General features: G+C 36.7%; 3 protein-coding genes across 3 annotated transcripts; 1 reads left to right on the forward strand and 2 right to left on the reverse strand.

Moving 5' to 3' along the window:
* Window positions 1–1,305: 1,305 nt before the first annotated feature.
* On the forward strand, window positions 1,306–2,201 carry LOC132063824 (uncharacterized). The gene has a single exon (XM_059456555.1). The coding sequence runs from the start codon at window positions 1,444–1,446 to the stop codon at window positions 2,158–2,160; it is 717 nt and encodes a 238-aa protein (XP_059312538.1). The 5' UTR covers window positions 1,306–1,443; the 3' UTR covers window positions 2,161–2,201.
* A 3,787-nt stretch (window positions 2,202–5,988) lies between these two features.
* LOC132063828 (eukaryotic translation initiation factor 1A-like) lies at window positions 5,989–8,242 on the reverse strand. Its single transcript, XM_059456558.1, has 2 exons — window positions 7,912–8,242; window positions 5,989–6,344 (listed from the first exon to the last, which is right to left on the reverse strand). The coding sequence occupies exons 1-2, from the start codon at window positions 8,164–8,166 to the stop codon at window positions 6,162–6,164; spliced, it is 438 nt and encodes a 145-aa protein (XP_059312541.1). The 5' UTR covers window positions 8,167–8,242; the 3' UTR covers window positions 5,989–6,161.
* Window positions 8,243–10,851: 2,609 nt separating this feature from the next.
* Window positions 10,852–17,702, reverse strand: LOC132063822 (BTB/POZ domain-containing protein POB1-like). The gene is made up of 7 exons (XM_059456553.1): window positions 17,561–17,702; window positions 17,017–17,482; window positions 15,227–15,349; window positions 13,162–13,286; window positions 13,007–13,070; window positions 12,446–12,725; window positions 10,852–12,038 (listed from the first exon to the last, which is right to left on the reverse strand). The coding sequence occupies exons 2-7, from the start codon at window positions 17,261–17,263 to the stop codon at window positions 11,225–11,227; spliced, it is 1,653 nt and encodes a 550-aa protein (XP_059312536.1). The 5' UTR covers window positions 17,264–17,482; window positions 17,561–17,702; the 3' UTR covers window positions 10,852–11,224.
* Window positions 17,703–18,047: the final 345 nt, after the last annotated feature.

Genomic DNA, 18,047 nt, shown 5'->3' on the forward strand with positions numbered 1-18,047 from the left:
ATGTCATCGCCGGCCCGTAGACGGACAAATGCACTAAGCGGGCCCAGCGCCACACTCACCGTCTTGATAGTCGTCCATGAACCATTGGATTACGATACAGTTGTTGGGCTTAATGGTCCAAGATACTCTTAACATGATGTGATATTACTCGCTTTGGGCCAAGCCGCATAGTTTCCCAAAAGGCCTCGCGTCATTAAGAGTATTCAATATATAAGTAGCTCTTTTTCTTTTCGGCCTACCGGTGTGAGAACAAAGTGCCACGTTGATAAGCCGAAAAGAAAATGAAAATTTATTTATAAGGAGTTGGATCTTTCTTAATGATGTGAGGTGGCCTTTTGGGAAAAAAACCGTGCGTGCTCGTCTTCAAAGTGACAATATCACATCATGTTAAGAGTATCTTCGGACATTAAGCCCAACAACCCAACCGGTATAACCAATGGTTCGCGGACGACTATCAAGATGGCGGAGTGTGGCGTGGGGCCCGGCTTAGTGCATTTGTCCGTCTATGGGCCGGTTTATGACATTTACCCGTAGCTTAAAAAGACGCATACACTTTCGGGTTTTCGGCAGACCGTAAATACTTTAACGACGCGGGGCGGCACATTGACACGTCGTCAATCTTCCGACCCGTAACGAGTCATGCGGGGAACTTAGTTCGGCGGGGAGATTGTTTGGGGCGTGCGAACAAAGTACCAGGTACATCGATACCGAAAAGAAAAGAGAGCTATTTATAAAGAAAGCTAGATACCTAATTATTTATACCTTTTAAAACGCGTGTGCTCGGCCCAAAACAGGACAATATCACATTATGTTAAGAGTATCTTTGGACCGTTAAGCCCAACAGATCCTAGCTTTAACGACAAATTATTTTTCTTATCATCACACCCCCCTCCCCCCAAGAATAAATACTGACAAATTAAATTTTATTGCCAGTGACAAGAATCAAGCAGTGGAGTTAGGCACTAAAAATTAACATACTGTCCTAATTAGCAGAGGGAGGGGGAGTGAAGGTGGAGATGGTGGTGTGGTGGTGCTAGTGGTGGCAGTGGTTGTGAAGGGAGAGAAGATGGTAGTGGTGGGAGAAGGGGAAGATAGGGTAAATGGGTTGGTTGGTGAGGGGACATGTCACGTGGCGTTCACCTCAATGCCACATCTGATATCCACCTTGAACAATTTTAAAGGAGGAGGGTTATATTAAGACCCAAAGTATAACAAAGGGTATATTTGGCCTTTTGCCGTAAAAATGAAAGAGAGAGAGTATTAAGTGATAATTCCAAGAAGCCCTTGTAGTTTCTTAATTTCTATACTTGGCCCAATCGAATAAGGGTTTTCGAGGGGGGTTTCCAATTACATCGTCACTTCCATCAGTGTTGCTTACACATTAGGTTTTTCCTTGCATTCCCAGATTCCATTCATCCTAAATTACTCAGTTCATCAATTAAGATGATGCGATTAACAGAAATGGCAAAATCCAAACCCTTAAGCTCAACCCTAGCTCACCAATTCACACAAAAATGCTTCGTTAGTCGAACAGCAAAAGGAAAAGGCAAAGCAGGACAGATACTAAAAAGATCAAAAGTAACAACCAAGAAAGGAGCAGAAGTTGCTAAAAAAGAACCAATAAGAAGAAAATCCGAATTCGATGAAATGGTTGAAGATTGTTTATCTTCAACTTCACCAGTTAGATCATTAAAGCCCAAAGAAAAAGCCCGTGAAGAAGAAAGAGAGAAAATGGGTTTAATTAGCAAAGCAAAAGATGAAGAGAAGAAAAAAATGAACAAAATGAAGAAAGAATTTGCTAAACCATGGCCAATTGGACCACCTGGTTTGGATTTAATTTCACTTGGGCTTGTTGATATCGAAAAGGTTCCGAAATATGAGTTGACTGTTGAAGATGGAAGGAAGCTTGCGAAAGAGTATAGTAGAGTTTTAATGAGGAAGCATAGGCAAAGACAGGCTGCTGAGACTACATTGTTGAGCTTAAAGAAAGAGGCGATTGAGGCGTTGCCGGATAATTTGAAAGAAGCTGCATTGGTGCCTGATTTGACACCGTTTCCTGTGAATCGATTTATGGCTACTTTGACACCGCCGATTGAAGGTTATCTTGAGAAAGTTATGGAGGCAGCTAAGAAGAGTTCTGCAAAGGAGAAGCTTAGATGATTTTGAGGGGTAAGGTGATATTGTAATGTTATCTTGTTTTTGCTTCTTGAGAACCCCTGATTTGCGATAAAAAGATAATTTTTTTATGAGCATTGGAGTGAAATAGGCCCGACTAGAAGAAATAGGATCTAATAGATAAGAATGGATATAGAGGATTTCGTATAGCTAATCTGAACTTATTTGATATTGAGTTGTAGTTGATTGAGTTTGATCAATCAGCTAACAATAGTTCTGCAAAGGAGAAGCTTAGATGATTGGAGGGTAAGGTGATATTGTAATGCACTACCTTATTTTTGCTTATTGAGAACCCTTAATTTGCGATAAAAAGATAAATATTTTTTATGAGCATTGCAGTGGAGTAGGCCCGAGTAGAAGAAATAGGACCGGATGGATCAGAGTAGACTTAGAGGATTTCGTATAGCTAATCTGAACTTACTTGATATTGAGTTGTAGTTGATTGATTTTGATCAATAAGCTAAGAAGACTTCTGCAAAGGAGAAATTTAGATACCCGCAAGGGTGGCTCAGTTGGTTGAGCATGGGGCTTTCATAATGGAGGTCTCGCAGTTCGAAACCCCCTGCCTATGACAATAGGGGATTTGCCTTCTGAGTCGAGCTCGTCGCACGGGGCTTGCCTAGTGCGGGTTACCTCTCCTGTGTGGTTTGCGAGCTATTGCACAGGAGCTGGGTTTACCCTGTGTGCACCCGAAGGGTAGCGGCTGTGGGTTCCCCTGTCATCAGAAAAAAGGAAGGAGAAACTTAGATGAGTGGAGGGTATAGTGATATTGTAATGCTAACTTATTTTTGCTTCTTTATAACCCCTAATTTGCGGTAAAAAGACAATTTTTTTACGAGCATTGCAGTGAAATAGGAACAAATAGATCAGAGTGGACTTAGAGGATTTTATATAGCTGATCCAAACAGGTTTGATAGTTGATTGATTATGATCTTGTTTTGTCTCTTGTTGAGTTTGTACCTTTGGTGATTGATTTATTTGTGTGATAGTATGGTCCAAAGGTGTTTTAAAAGGAAACTGCTAACTTTATTAGTAAGAAATATGTACTGTTTGATCTTTTTTTACCTTAAGAAATTATTAGGACATTGGTCACTTTCTCTTGGATCATCTAGGCTCTAGTTCTTAAAAGCAAAGGTATTATATATCCGATAATGTCATTTGAGAGACTGTTTACTGTATTACAGAGTATTTATAAACATGCACACTATCAGCTCAAGGATGCAACACCCTCAAGGACTATCCTTTCCTCTTCATTTCTTTCAGTTATCCTCTTTTATTTTTTTTGGCTTTGGGTGATGGTTGTTGGTTGTGGTTGGGGGGGGGGGTTCTTGGGATCTAATGGGCCAAAAATGTCAGCTTTCTCAATGTGCATCTCTCAAAATGGTTTTCTTAGAAAAACTGTTGCTTTAATTATTTCAGTGTTTTTACCTGTTCAACAAAAAAAAAAAAAAATTATTTCAGTGTTTGGTTTATTATAGATATACACTGCATATGACAGTAGTGGAAGATAAGATTGGGTTTGGGGAAAGCATTTTGGTGATATTTTTGGAAGCAAAAATTGACAATGATTTTTAAATGTACCGAAAGCAAGTCATATGGGAGGAGCTGAGATACTTGTAAAAGAGAATGACTATGCCCTTGAGCAATGCAAGTTGTGTTCCCACCTTTATGGTATATCCAGTTTGTTGAGGCCAATCAGGAAAATGATTCCAGCAAGAAAAAATATTTAATTACTTTTATGGCATCCTACACGCGTCTGTAACCAACATGATTACTGGTTTAATGTGTGACTCTGGCAGTATACTGGACTGACAAAATTCTATTTCTTGATCTTTAAGGTGTTAATCGTATTAATAATCTTCAAATATTGAATTTAGTGCTGGTCTCTTCAAATATTGAATTTGGTGCTGGTCTCTTCAAATATTGAATTTGGTGCTGGTCTCTACACAAACTAGTATTGACTTAATATTGTAGTGACAGCGAACTTTCTACTAGTATTTGACCTTTATCTCACTAGATTCCTGTACTGACTTTAATATTCTCTGATAAGCATGATGACTACTGTATATGATTATTGGTCCAAGGATAAAAATTCTTCTTTTGTTGAACAACTTTTTTGTGTAGAACTCATAAGCTCTTTCTTACGTTGTCACAGAATAGACTACGCTTCATGCTATTTCCATGTCTTGTGGTAACTGCTTATGTCTTAGATGTTAAGACTTTTCTATCACTGAGGTTATGCATTGATGAGCTTAACAGCTTCTCCACCTCCTTTTAACGTTCTTTCACCTTAGTGCAATCATTTTCCTAATCATAATAGGAAACTAGTGACTGTTATATGCATTGACTTGGTAATTTGATTCCAAATGCAGCTGGAAGCATTTTTTTTACGGAGATTGCAAGGTTTGCTGGTGGTTTGTGGCATTATGATCCCATTATTTAACAGCAAGAGAGCACTGGAAAACAAGAAGTTGAATAAGCCTTGTAAACGCATAGACAAAAGCCTTGCAACAATTCACTTTTTTTTTTTTTTGGTTAAACTGGCGTTTTTCGCTTTTGTGGTCTGCCATTTGTCTTGCTATGCCACAATATGCTTGGTGTCCCTTGCACTAGGTTTGTTTTAGTTGGTATATTTCTTGATCAGGTTGCTCTACTTGTGAAGAGCAAGAGTCATAGCTTCTTCGCTTTCAATCTGGTCAGGCTGCCACCAATTTATACGTCCTTATGAACTAATTGTTCTACACTTAGCTAAGAAGCTCGTTTTCTTTTCTGAAGATTTTAGTTTTCGTACTTAAATAGTAATGAATTAGTTCTATTATTAAGATTCTGAATGTTTTTCGTTTCTGAATATTAAGTTCTGGTACTATAATATTATGGCAGAAATTCTATTATTAAGATTCTGAATGTTATGCATAATGTTGAGCTGAAGAATAAAATGTTAATGGTTGTTCGCTTTTTGAAGTAGTACAGGAGAATCTTTTGTATTTTTACGTAGTCATGAAGAGCTTCTCAAAAAGCAGGAAGTATTTGAAGGTTGATAACTTATATCAGACGCTTCCTAGTGTTGGGACAAACGACTATACACCTTTACGCCAATCATGACAGTGGAATCAGGTTGCTGTCAAAGGGCAGGAGAATAAAGGAATTTGTGTGGAATCTGTAAGCTAAACAAGAGAAGTTGTAAACAAAATTAATGTCGTTAGGTTCCTAATTAAAACTTTTCAAACCTCAATTTTGCAAGGTTGTGGGACCAAAATCATAGTTCAACCTTCGAATATATGCAAAATACACCGATTACTATTATATCTCAGCATACCAATAATGTCCTGGATATTTTCTCATCCGAATGATTCCTCTAATGCTTGAATTAGCATTCTGGAAAGAGCCCCAAAATGCAACACTGGGAAATGACCAACCAATTTCAAATGAGTGGCACTGATTTCCAGCTCGGAAATTACAACCACGAACAAGAAAACTAGGAAAGCATAGGAACATTTAAGCCTCTTTTTCACATTCATCATCGATAAATCAAAGGCAGCAAGAGACATCCAGCATCACTCTTAGTCATAGCCACTAAGCATGCATCCAAAAACCACAAATCTGGAACACCAATGAACCATAAACTGCACTTGTCGGAAGGGGTTCAATGTTTACCGGTGTGCTAGTAAATCTAGAAGTCCCATTTTCAGTTTTTTCCCACCCTCCTTCCTTCGTTATTCCTCTCATTTTGAGTGTCAACAAACATAGGCTATTATTGCATCTAATAAATCAAGAGTAGCATGAGTAAAATAGAGAACAGGATTATTGCATCTGTTTCATCAAAGCATAAATCTTCATACAGAAATACTAGTGCACAAAGTTCAATCATATTACTTCAGAAGGTACATATAAGTTCTCTCTCTCTCTTTGTATTAAACTCAAACTTCAGAGAAATATTTGTGAGCAACAGAAACCCCAGCAACAGCACTATTTATATCACAGGAGTTTTAGATCTTGTCAATGTCCTCGTCTTCAAACTCAATGTAATCATCAGCAGCATTCTCATCTTCTTCATCCAATCCATTAGCAATACCCTCATTGAGCCTAGTGTTCTCTGGCAACTCTCCATATGCCTTCAACAACCTTGCCTCATCTGGCATATACTTCAGAATTACATCAGCCTTGTCATCCTGGCAAAACCCAAATATGAAAGTTTTAAAACACTATTAGAGAGACTACCAAATCCACATTCTATAAGAACCGAGACAGCATAAACAAGCAACCCAACACTATTAGAAAGACTACCAAATCCACATTCTATAAGAACCAGGACAGCATAAACAAGCAACCCCATGATGTGATTAATCGCCCAAGTACCATTACAGATAAATTCTCACATAAAAAAGAGGTACATCTAAGACTTAGAGGGCGCACTCTTAATAACTTCTTTTTTTTTTTTTTTTTTTTTTGGGGTAATCAGCGTAATAAAAGATTGGGCAGATTCTCTATTGTATCTAGAATTGCATCTACATCATTTAGAATAACCAGAACTCACCATTGAGCCTAAAAAGTAGTTATCAAGACTTCACATCTACAATCTATCACACTCAAATAACCAAATATTAAACAAATACATATATAGATTTTACATTTATACTCTTATGACACTCAATAATCAAATAAAAGTACCATCTTTGTCGTTTCATTATGGAACTGAACCAGTTTGGCCAAATACACAAATTGCAGTAGTGCACATCATCCGCTATCAATAAGGTTATCCAAAATTATACAACCAGTGGTGCACGAACAAGAAAGTTGAATCATCTACTCATTCTATTTCTTCCTCATTTTTTATTTTTATTTTTATTTTTTTTGGGAAAAAAAGCCACAACTAACAGAAAGGAAAATTTCCGTAAACGAATACATAAAACACAGCCGAAAAGACGGGAACGGAAAAGCTTAATATGAGCCACTAGAAACTATGTATCTACTGCACGTACTTATGCATATCTACTTATGTTTATAACACAAGTACATATAGATATTTTATCCACATAGTGAATAATTCTGGGATAAAATAAAAAGGCTCTTTTAACTCAGTCACCGGTTCAAATCCGATAAGGGGCTTCGTAAAACTCCGATCTTGTATTCGAATCACAGTTTTTAATCAATTAATGAATAATTTCATCTCAATCCTGAACTAGTTAATCCCCTATGTTCTTTTCACTCCATTCTGGTCCATCAAAATCTCAATCTTTAATAAGGAAAAGGCATGTGACAAAATAAAGGGTGAAAATCTCAGTACTTTTAACAGGGTCCAATGAAGCTAAAATTAAAGACCAAGGGGATGATTTAACAGGGTAGATAAAGCTTAACTTACGACCAAGGTTCAAATCCCAACCAATTGATTTCTTTTTATATGAGGAAAACCATAACCTTTATAAAAGAAAAATTCTTAAACAGTTAGATAAAACACAGCTGAAAAGATAAAAAGGGAAAATCAAAATCACAGTTTTCAATCAATCAATCAATCAATGACTTTATCCCAATCCTGAACTAGTTGATCCTCTATATTATTTTCACTCCATTCTGGTCCATCAAAATCTCAATCTTTAATAGGAAAAGGGATATAAGATCTAAAGGGGAAAACACAGTTAATTAATATGGTCAATGAAGCTAGAATTAAGACCAAGGGGATAAAACTTAACTTAAGCTATATAAAAAAGATTAAAGCGAAAAAAAAGAAGGGATCTTTACCTGATAATCACGGAGACCGACAAGAACGATATCACCAGCAGCGATCCAAACTTTCTTATGCATCTTACCACGTATGTGACAAAGACGTTTAGTACCATCAATACACGTAGCTTCACAACGTCCATTACCAAGCATACGCATAACCTGTGCATATTCTTGCCCATCTTCCTTGAAAACAAGCTCTCTCTTTTCATCATCTGCTTCATTCTTTCCTCTCTTCCTGTTCTTTCCTCCCTTTCCCTTATTCTTCGGCATGATTGCGCTTTTGCTTTGATGAATGAAACCCTAGAAACGAGTTCCAACTTTTTTTCCTATCTGAAAGAAATATTGATTGTGGTTTTCCTTTTTCCTCTTTTTTATACTATATATTCTTTGGCTTTTCTTCCACCGAGCTAGCGTTGAAGCTACGAGACTCGGCATTTTAGACTAGTTTACCCTTTGGCGGTTCACTAATGGGCGTTAATGTGTGGGGACAAAACTGTAATATTAGAGCTGCCGGCTATTTTCCTTTCTTTTTTAATTTTTTTTTAAATTTTAGTTATTGTTGATTTTCTTTTTAATGACTAAAGGTACATCAATAAGGTGTGTCTTAAGTTTTGCATAAGCAAGAGATAAAATCAAAAATTGAAAATTGAAAAATCGCATCAGACCGAATTAATTAATTTTTTTTCGCCTGTTCGGTTTAGCTTGTCAATGGTTTTTCTGCATCGAAGAATTACTACATAATACAATTTTTTTAAAACACTCAGAATCTCAGGCCCTATGTTGTGATGATTTCATGATTTTCTAGATAATGATTGAATTCTTTTTAACTGCTCTTCCTTGTTCACGTTCTTAAGTATATATCATACGCTGTGATGAATTCATGATTTTCTTGATAAGACGTAAGTCCATCGTGTGCATCCGATAAGCATTTTAACGAGCCTTTAGTGATATAATCATTTGTGCCACATATTTATATTGAGCCGAAATAGTCTGTGGAGTCGAAAGAGATAGGTGCAGGGGTGTACTGTGTAGCACTGCTAGGTTTAATGAAGGCGGCAACTAAAATGATATGTTCTATTTAGGTCTCCGATGAATTGAAATAGCCCATTTTGAATTAAGAAAACATAAAATAGCTCAGTTTTTATTAAAACGAAAGAACATTTTATAAGCTGAAAATAAATATTTCAGAATTCAGGCCCATGCCAAAAGAACCAAATTAGAAAAACTGAAATCGAACCGAACTTCAAAAAATCGAATCGAACCGAATTAGTTTGGTTCGGTGTACGGTGTCCACTTTCAAGAAATCAAAACCGAAAAAACCGAACCGAAATTTGAAAAATCGAATCAAAAAATCGAACGCCCACCCCTAGTTTTGCACACCCTTGTTAAAGTTGCTTATATTCGTTTGTCTGGATATCTATCGGTTATGATAGACAATATATAATATTATAATAAATTAAAGTACAAAAAGTGTGATAGTCATAATAAAATGTTATTATTAAGATAATGGTTATAGAGAAGTCTCACGTCATCTTTTGTCTTCCTTAAATATCTTTATTATCATTCACTATTTTAAGTAATAAGGATAAATTAAATTATATTTTAGATGTTAAATACGTTCATAAGAAATTAATTTTTCAAAACACTATTTGTTATTTAGAATTGAAATGAAGTATTAAACATGTAGGAGTCAACTCAAATAATTGTAGTATTAGATTGCGTACACTCAATTGTTCTTTATTCTATTGTGAGTGGGAAGACTTCCCCATAATAAGGACCAATACATCTGCGATACAAAATTAAACAGAAATTCTTTTCTTTCCCTGTTATTTTCTGCTATCAGGATGACTTCAGAGAAAGGATATTCGCTGAAGTGTGATTCGTAATGTTCCACCATTGTTACAAAAGGATATACTTACTTCAAAAGATTTTCTAATATTCAATTATCAATTATGATTATATCTTAAATTATTTGTCACTTCTTACTTATCAATTTTTAGGGTTAAATTGAACTTGAAAAAAAAAATATAAACACAAGTAATATCATAAGATAGTATAATTTTTTATTTAGCAAAAAGATACACTTCAAAGCTCATGTAATTTGAATCTAGAAAACAAAAAATGTCAAACATGCTGACTAAATAAAGTATGAGATTCACATAATAGGGGAGGAATTTCGTTCGTCCATGAAGTTGTCATCATGGTGCTATGATTTTCACCTCAGTGGACATTCTTGCTGTAGAAAAGTCTGGTTGAAAGATGGGACAAAAAGATTATGTTTAGCGGAGTCTTGTGGAAAGTTTAGAGATCACGCCCAAAGATTTAAAAAAGTAATACTCCCTCCTTTCAAAATAAAACATATACCTCTAAAATTTTTCACACCTGTTAAGAAAATACTAACTCTTATAAGAAAATACCAACTCCAAGAAACAAAATAAATATTTTGATTAAACTACCCTTAATAAATCTCTTGCCTATTTATTGCCTCGAGTAAATAGGGATAAATCTGAAAAAATAGAGTTTCTTGATCATGTAAGTGGACACATATTTTGAACCAAAGTAAAAAGACTAAAGTGGACACTTATTTTGAGCCGGCGCTTCGACAAACACTCAACTAATTTTCTTAAAAGATTCCTCTGGTAGCTCAACTACACCAATAAGGCAATTCGGGGGGCAAATAACAAATTCACAATCACAATATTTAGGACAAACGCTTCTGCTCAATGCTATGAAAGCCCAACGGCCAGAGCTCACTTCCAAATTTCAATAAGCATATACTCACCATACCATACAATTTCAATAAGTTTATTTGCCACCTTCCATTTGGTATCCATATGGCTTAGCAGGAATGCTGTTTATCAGAAGAAAGTTTACTAGCATGTTGATACAGACTCAACTACACATTGTTGTACAATGTCATCGCAGCATGACGTTTCAAATAACATGTACACCATATCAGGAGAACCTGTGTACTATTTGAACATATCAGAATAACCAAAGTTTCACTCATGAATTCCATTTACATCCTTTCCAATCTCTGCAGAGCATGGCCAAAGTGATTTAATACAAAATATCTAAATACCTAGAGTTTAGTGCCTTCGCCTAACCTTGCCTTCCATGCCTTTATCAAACCAAGATACATTGGGGGTTGAACTCACCCAACAACAACATACCCAGTAAAATCCCACAAAGTGGGGTCTGGGGAGGGTAGAAGTGTACGCAAACCTTACCCCTACCTTGGGAGGTAGAGAGGTTGTTTCCGGTGGGGTTGAACTCACCCAAGAAGCAAAAAACAACAGTAGCAATTGACATTGTGGGAAAAAGGGAATCAATTCCTGATAGTAAGTTCAGCCCTTAGATGAAGCGTACCATTAGTAAAATAAGGACTGTCCTCAGCGATGAAAGAAGGCCATGGTATGGCAAATAGATTGCGGTAACCAACTGCCTTGCCCCCCGTAAAAGTGTAGTTACCTTTGTACTTGCTGACATACTCCTCCCCTGGTTTTGTTCTTGCTGCAAATTCATAATCAACAGCGAAAGTCACCGAACCCTTTTCCTGCATCCCCAGAAAGAGACCAAAACAATGGAAAGAACTTTGCTGATCCATGTTGCAATGTGCAGACAGGAAAAACCCTTGTCCCCCTAAATGAAATGCTTGAGAATACACTCTTCCTGAAGGAAAGAGGTTAGCACATTCCTCCCGCTTAAGATCCAGGTAGACTACACATTGTTGCCGTGGAAGTTCAAAATCAACCACCTTGACAGGTCGATACTTGTAAGCACGCTCCACGAAACGACGACAAGTGGAGGACGATTCTTCTGCAGCTTGGTTTCGCTGACGATGAGGAGCCTCAGCTTTATAAAAGAGAGCCTCAAGAACGAGCTTGGATGCAAATTCATGATCAAAGTCATTACATGCCAGAACCTTCCGAAGCTTTCTACAGCTCATGAAAGGAAAACGGATGCAACGACCAAGTCGTGAACCAAGGATTTCTCGCCGTTCCTCTAATTGTGGATAATGAGTCCTTGTCCACTTCAACACAAAGTCGTATACAGCATCCTCTGATGCTACCTGGAGGTCATCACTGGACAAAATAGCCTCTACTCCCGCAAGAGGCAACTTCATCACCTCTTCCTGAAACCTGTCCAAAGACAAAGAGCTCAATATCAAGTACAGACAAGAGTGACAGCTAATCAAAACTCACCAAAACCACCAGTAGATGGAGATCAATTTTTCACTTGTTCCCTATCCAGATTAAAAGCAAGTACTTAGGGGCTACAGAAAAGAAACTTCTTCATTCTCTAACAAGTTCATAATAAAGAAAATGCAATTTTGAGTGACATAATGTAGGGCATAATTCCTAGAAAAATTACCGGTACTGGATAAGAAAGGTCTCCTAGCAAATATATAAATCTATCACCACTGTAATGACCAAAGTATGCTGCGGAGACTGAAATGTCATTATATGGCAAACATACAGCTGCATTACAGCACAAAATTAAGAGAACTGAGAAAAAATAGAGAGAGATTGGTCAGTATGGAACAAACTTGGTAATATCTTTGTATCTTGCAGCTAGGAATTGTTCTGCGGCATCAGTCAATGGCTGAACTGCTTCAGCCATCAGGACGCTAGAAGGAAGCTCCAAATACAGCAAAGCGGACTCTGGAGTCATAGGTAAATTACGCAGTTGCCGGCTACAATACCGCATGCACGAAGCTACTTCAAACTTGTCAGCAGCCATGAGTACGTCCAATAAAGCAGGTGCTGTATTAGTGGTCAATGTATTGCTATACATAAAATTCAGGAGCTCCATCAGTGCAGCTTCCTCTGCTCCATGAGAATGAAAAAAGACTATTATTTCTCATGAAATGGATAGGAATTCCTACAGCTTCTCTAAGGTGACAATATTTGACCCACAATTGTCAAATCAATAGCACTAGATGCTGACATAACAATGAACATAAAATGAAAGAAAATTCCGTGTGCTTTGCAAGTTTCTCATAAAAAAAGGCAAGCGAAAAACTATGCTCACACAGAAAAGCCCTTTTCAAAGTAACTATCAACAAGAGTTAATTGAATGGTATAATGTGTCTTAAATCTCTGCGTACCTGAAGCATTAATTCTTAGAGTTACTTGTCTTTGCTCAGACTCCCTCATCCCATTGGAGAAGAGCTACATAAATTACAAGAGAGCACTGTTGATTCTTCATGTATAAACTCAAAAACAGTGCATAAGCAGCTTGCATATGAAAACGAATGTTTACCTTGTAAAAGAATGGGCTCTTTGCTGCTAAAATGGGGGAGCTGATATGTAAGGTTTTAACTTTAACAATTATTGGAGAATCAAAGTTCCAAGATGAATCATTATCAGCATTAGTGGCTTCATCTCCTGCAGACAAAACACTGCTGGCTTGATTATCTTTTTTCATGGTACTTTGGAGTAGGTGTGAGAATCAAACAAAATACAAGTCATGAGCACCATGAACAACTAGAGGAACATGTCATACGATACTGCAATAACATAAACATCAAAACTAGAAAGCGGAAAGAAAGTGGAGAATATGTTACAAATAAACAGACAAGAATTGCTACTGCCCCATTCAGCAACATATAGCAGAAGCAGAAGGTCAGTAAAGACGTAATTCTCTTTAGGTATGGTCTTCTTTCCTTTTTACTATGTACCCATCCCTCGCAAGGGAAAGTGTTTCCTTGTGTAACAAAAACACTTCGTTAGAGTTTGTTTACAGTATGCTTGGAGATCACCATACTTGGAAACAAGATATCCACATAATTTTTTTTTTTTTTTTTGAACAGGTAACAACTTTGTATTATAGACCAGTACTTAGGTAGTACTGAAAACCCCTTTAAAAAAGAAAAAAGAAAGCTAAGAAGCTAAAAAAGTAAAATACTAACATGAGTCAAGAACTTCTAGGATTGATTCTGCATCTACAGAGGGATTCTTTGTACACCAAAAACAAAATAGCAACATACAGTCTTGCTTGATCTTCTGTAGAGTGCTACTTCTATCCTCAAAACATCTGGAGTTCCTTTCTTTCCAGATTGTCCTCCATATGCAAGCTGGAATGATCCTCCAGTAGCTTCTATTCCTTGCCCCATCCCAGCCTCCTCCCAGCTAGAAAGAGTGTCAACAATCTTTCTAGGAATTGTCCAAGATATGCCTTTGAGATTGATAAAAATCTTCCACAGCTGATCAGTAATTTTGCAATGTAAAAACAGATGCCCTACTGTCTCTCGGCTGCTTCCCCACATAAGCAACAATTTGAAACTAAGATAATCCTTCTCTTTCTCAGGTTTTCATGTGTCAAAACAGCTTCTTTGGCTAGCAACCATGTAAAGCATGCAACCTTAAGAGGTATCTTAACTTTCCAGATTTGTCTCCATGGCCAGTTAGAGTTTTGTGGCTCAGTCATGTTCATGATCTTATAGCCTGAACTCACTTTGTAGTGCCCCTTGTTATGCCCAGTCCACCACAAACAGTCCACCCCATCCTTCAGCCCTTGAAAAGACTCCAAATGTTTATAAAGCTCAACTAGTCTAGGTATTTCCCAGTCATTCAACATTCTTCTTAAGATCAACTCCCAGCCTTGAGGTGACCACATTTCAGCCACTGTTTTGTTCTGATGTTGTGCCAGAGCAAATATATCAGGAAATAGCTCCTCCAAACTTCTGTTTCCCAACCACTTATCCTTCCAGAAAATTGTTTTGTTGCCATTATATACTCTGATAACAGAGTGGCTCTTTAAAAAAGGCCACCATGCTCTGACCGATCTCCAGACAGTTACACGATATGGTTTATTTACCTCCTTAGTAGCCCAAAAATCCAGCTCCCCATACTTCAATTTGATCACTTTTCCCCATAAAGATTGTGAGTCTTGAGCATACCTCCACAGCCACTTCAATTTTAAAGCCTTACTTCGATTCTTCAAATTTTTGATACCAAGACCACCTTGTTTTTTTTACTACTGATCACTGATCAGAACTTTCCACTTAACCAAATGATATCTAGATAATTTCTTTTTTAAAAGTATCAAAATTCAAGTTTTTATATAAAGAACAAATAAAGCGGCCCAACTAAGGGTCACGGTTCCAAAAAGATCAGCTTTGGCTCATTGCCAAGCCCTTCATATCTTTGACTTAAATATGTTCCTGTTATATTTCATTCTTTCATATTTATAATTTAATTCGCCAGAGTAGCATTGAAGTAGCAAGTATTTCGACAAAATACACGGAAACTTAAGAAACCTCATTGTTTAGCGAAGAATAGTAGCCGACAGAAAAGAAATGCAGGTGTGGATTTGATTAAAATACCTGAATGTGGTTCTTCGATCATTGCAACAACTGATTCATCTTGATTTTCGTTCTCAACATCTTCAGTATCAATTTGGTTACAACTTATAACCTGCTCTTCTGGACAAGTAGTGATATCCAGAGCTGCAAAAGAGTGGCACAAGTCTGGTTATCATCAGAGAACAAGAAAAGCCCATGCCAGCATGATAAAGAGCAGAAGTCTAACCAATATGTACAACATTCAGTTCAAGGGAAGCAAAGGTGTATTTCATAACCACCACCACCCCACCCCCCCATGAAATCGAAAAGAAAACAGGTAATAAACCTTTAACGGCACTTTTTTTTTTTTTTTGAAAACTAGTAAATTTCTCTAACAGCACTTTTTTTGAATGGAAAAATAGAGAATTTGTTAAAACATCATCCATATCACGTTTTATAATAACAAGAATCATATGTCAACTAGACCATTTGGATGTAAGAACTAGCGCAGTGGTCACCATATGATGTTGTCTAGTGGAATCAAAGTTCATTTAAAAAGGAAAAAAGTATGGCTCAATCCCAAATTAGTAAGGGTCACATATGAATCATCTATCCAATCCGTTCTACATAGGTCCTTACATTCGTTCAGATGATTTGTTACTGGTAGACAATTATTGCACTGTCAACCTATTGCAACCTTACTCCTTCAACCTAGGACCAGTTACACATGCAGAGCTAACATGGGAAGAGTTCAACAATCATTTAATTCAGTTAGATCGTACTAGTGAACATGGATGGTGAAAGCAAGCAAAACCCCTTTCTTATTCTTTCAATCATTTTTTGTCATTTCTCTTTCAAGCGAAACCACAATCCCAAAACAATAAGTGGTGGCATTTGTTTTGTGGATTTCACTTGCAAGTGAATGTGAACAAAATTTGAACTTGAACATGAAGTTATGGTTTGAAAATTTATTTGAAGTGAAGTCTTTCAAATCTTCAACTTCCACTTACTCATTTTCTACGCCACGAGAAATATTTCAAGAAAATACGAAGGCGTTTGGAGAATATTTGGTTGAAGTAGAAAAAAAGAGTATACGAAGTTGAAGTTGAAAGGGAGTAGTTGGAAGTTAAATTGGAACTTGAACATGCATTTCACTTGAACTTCAGGATTTGCAAATATTGATCGACAAGCCAGTAGATACAGAAATACATTTCAGTAATTGCAAATGTTGAATTACTTATTGTGATTCAAACACAACTTCAACTTTCACAAACTTTTTCTGTAACTTCAATTTTAATTAGTAACTCTTCAACTTCAACTTCAAAGATATGTCCAAATTGGCCCAAATTAGCACAATAATTTCAAGTTCCCAAATATAGGAGTCCTAGATGACTAAAGCAAGCAAAAAAAAAAAAAAAAAATTATTTTCTTTCCTTCACTTCTTATTGTGTATCTCTCAAGTGAAAACCAGAATCCCAAAACGATAATTATGACTTAAACCCACTGTTTCAAATCTCCATACACAAAACTTCCCTTTCACTTTGGAACATCATCCTTAGCCAAAAACAAGGTCCCCCATTTTCCAACCTCAAAATCCTCAACAACATAAATACCCAGCTAATAAACTACTCAGAAATGAATAAAAACTGAAGTTTAAAGAGACACCCATTTCATAAAATAGCTAGAAACTCAAGCAACTGAGCTTAAATGCCCGATAATAGAGCAAACAAGTAGAGAAAAAGGAGCAAAGAGATACCCAGTTCATAAAAATTAGTTAGAAACAAGCAAAAACTGAGCTTGAAAGCCCAATTAAGGAGCAAAAAGGTACAAACCCATATCCTTGTTGATATCTTCTCTACGTCGTTTACGATTGCGGGCCCAATCAGCTAAACTCTGAGAGTGAAAGCTATCCGAATCGGGTTGCGGGTCGCCCATAATCTCGATCTGGAGGACCCGGTCAGAGAAGTTGCTATCATTGAAGGCAAACCCGAAATCCGGGTCACGGGTTCGGGTAGGTGAGTATTCCGGGTCCATAACAGCAGTCCTCGGGTCGAATAGATCCAAATTCTGATCCTTCATTACTCTAAACTCAACTATAAAATAAACACTCTAAAACCCGGTATTTTTTTTTTTGCTTTGTTGAAGAAATGTTGGTGTGTGTGTTTTGGGGAAGGAAGACGAGAAGCGGACTTGTTCAGCTTTGGTCAGCCATGAACGTTGAATTATATATAGACACGTGGCTTTATTTCATTGAATTATCAAATTTGAAGTTGGTGTCAAAAAACTATACAAAATATACTACTCTTTTTTTTGTGTCTTTTTTTATTTTATTTATTAGATTGGGTTTAAGGAAAGGGAAAATAGAGGAGGCATTACAAGTTTACAACGTGAGGATTCGAAGGTTCACTAACAAGATAAAAATTTAGGTAGTCAACTCACTGAGTTATTGCACCCCTACTAGAAAATATACTACTCAGAGAGAACCACATGACAATACCAAATTATGGAGTAATTAATAAATTAGCATATATATATAAAATACTCCAGTTAATTATTAATAAACATTGTATGAAATACACACGTTATGTGACCTATTAACTTGGTGCAAATATCTAATGTCCTTTGCTAATAGGAGTATATGACAGCTTAAAAATAGATCATGCAGGAAAATATCTACTCGTTTTTTAAGTTGTGCGCACTAGAGCCTAATTCATGACAGCTAGCTCCTCGTTTTGAAGTTTACCCTTTTCAACATAAACGTGTTAAATCAGTTTGGTTTTCCTCAAGCAAGAAAAAACTGAAGTTGATAATGTGAAACATCTTTGTTTGGCAATTGAGTTGTTAATTCATTTACTACGAGGAT

Source organism: Lycium ferocissimum, chromosome 7 (assembly GCF_029784015.1).
Source record: "Lycium ferocissimum isolate CSIRO_LF1 chromosome 7, AGI_CSIRO_Lferr_CH_V1, whole genome shotgun sequence".
Taxonomy (NCBI): Eukaryota; Viridiplantae; Streptophyta; class Magnoliopsida; order Solanales; family Solanaceae; genus Lycium; species Lycium ferocissimum.

Bases quoted from the DNA above. Each gene is read 5' to 3' on its own strand.
- LOC132063824 (XM_059456555.1), top strand. From the start codon at position 1,444: ATGATGCGATTAACAGAAATGGCAAAATCCAAACCCTTAAGCTCAACC.
- LOC132063828 (XM_059456558.1), bottom strand. From the start codon at position 8,166: ATGCCGAAGAATAAGGGAAAGGGAGGAAAGAACAGGAAGAGAGGAAAG. The intron at 6,345-7,911 runs GTAAAGATCCCT...GGGTTTTGCCAG, and splicing joins TCGGTCTCCGTGATTATCAG to GATGACAAGGCTGATGTAAT.
- LOC132063822 (XM_059456553.1), bottom strand. From the start codon at position 17,263: ATGAAGGATCAGAATTTGGATCTATTCGACCCGAGGACTGCTGTTATG. The intron at 15,350-17,016 runs GTTTGTACCTTT...ACTCTTTTGCAG, and splicing joins AGATATCAACAAGGATATGG to CTCTGGATATCACTACTTGT. The intron at 13,071-13,161 runs GTAAACATTCGT...TAATTTATGTAG, and splicing joins AGAGCCCATTCTTTTACAAG to CTCTTCTCCAATGGGATGAG.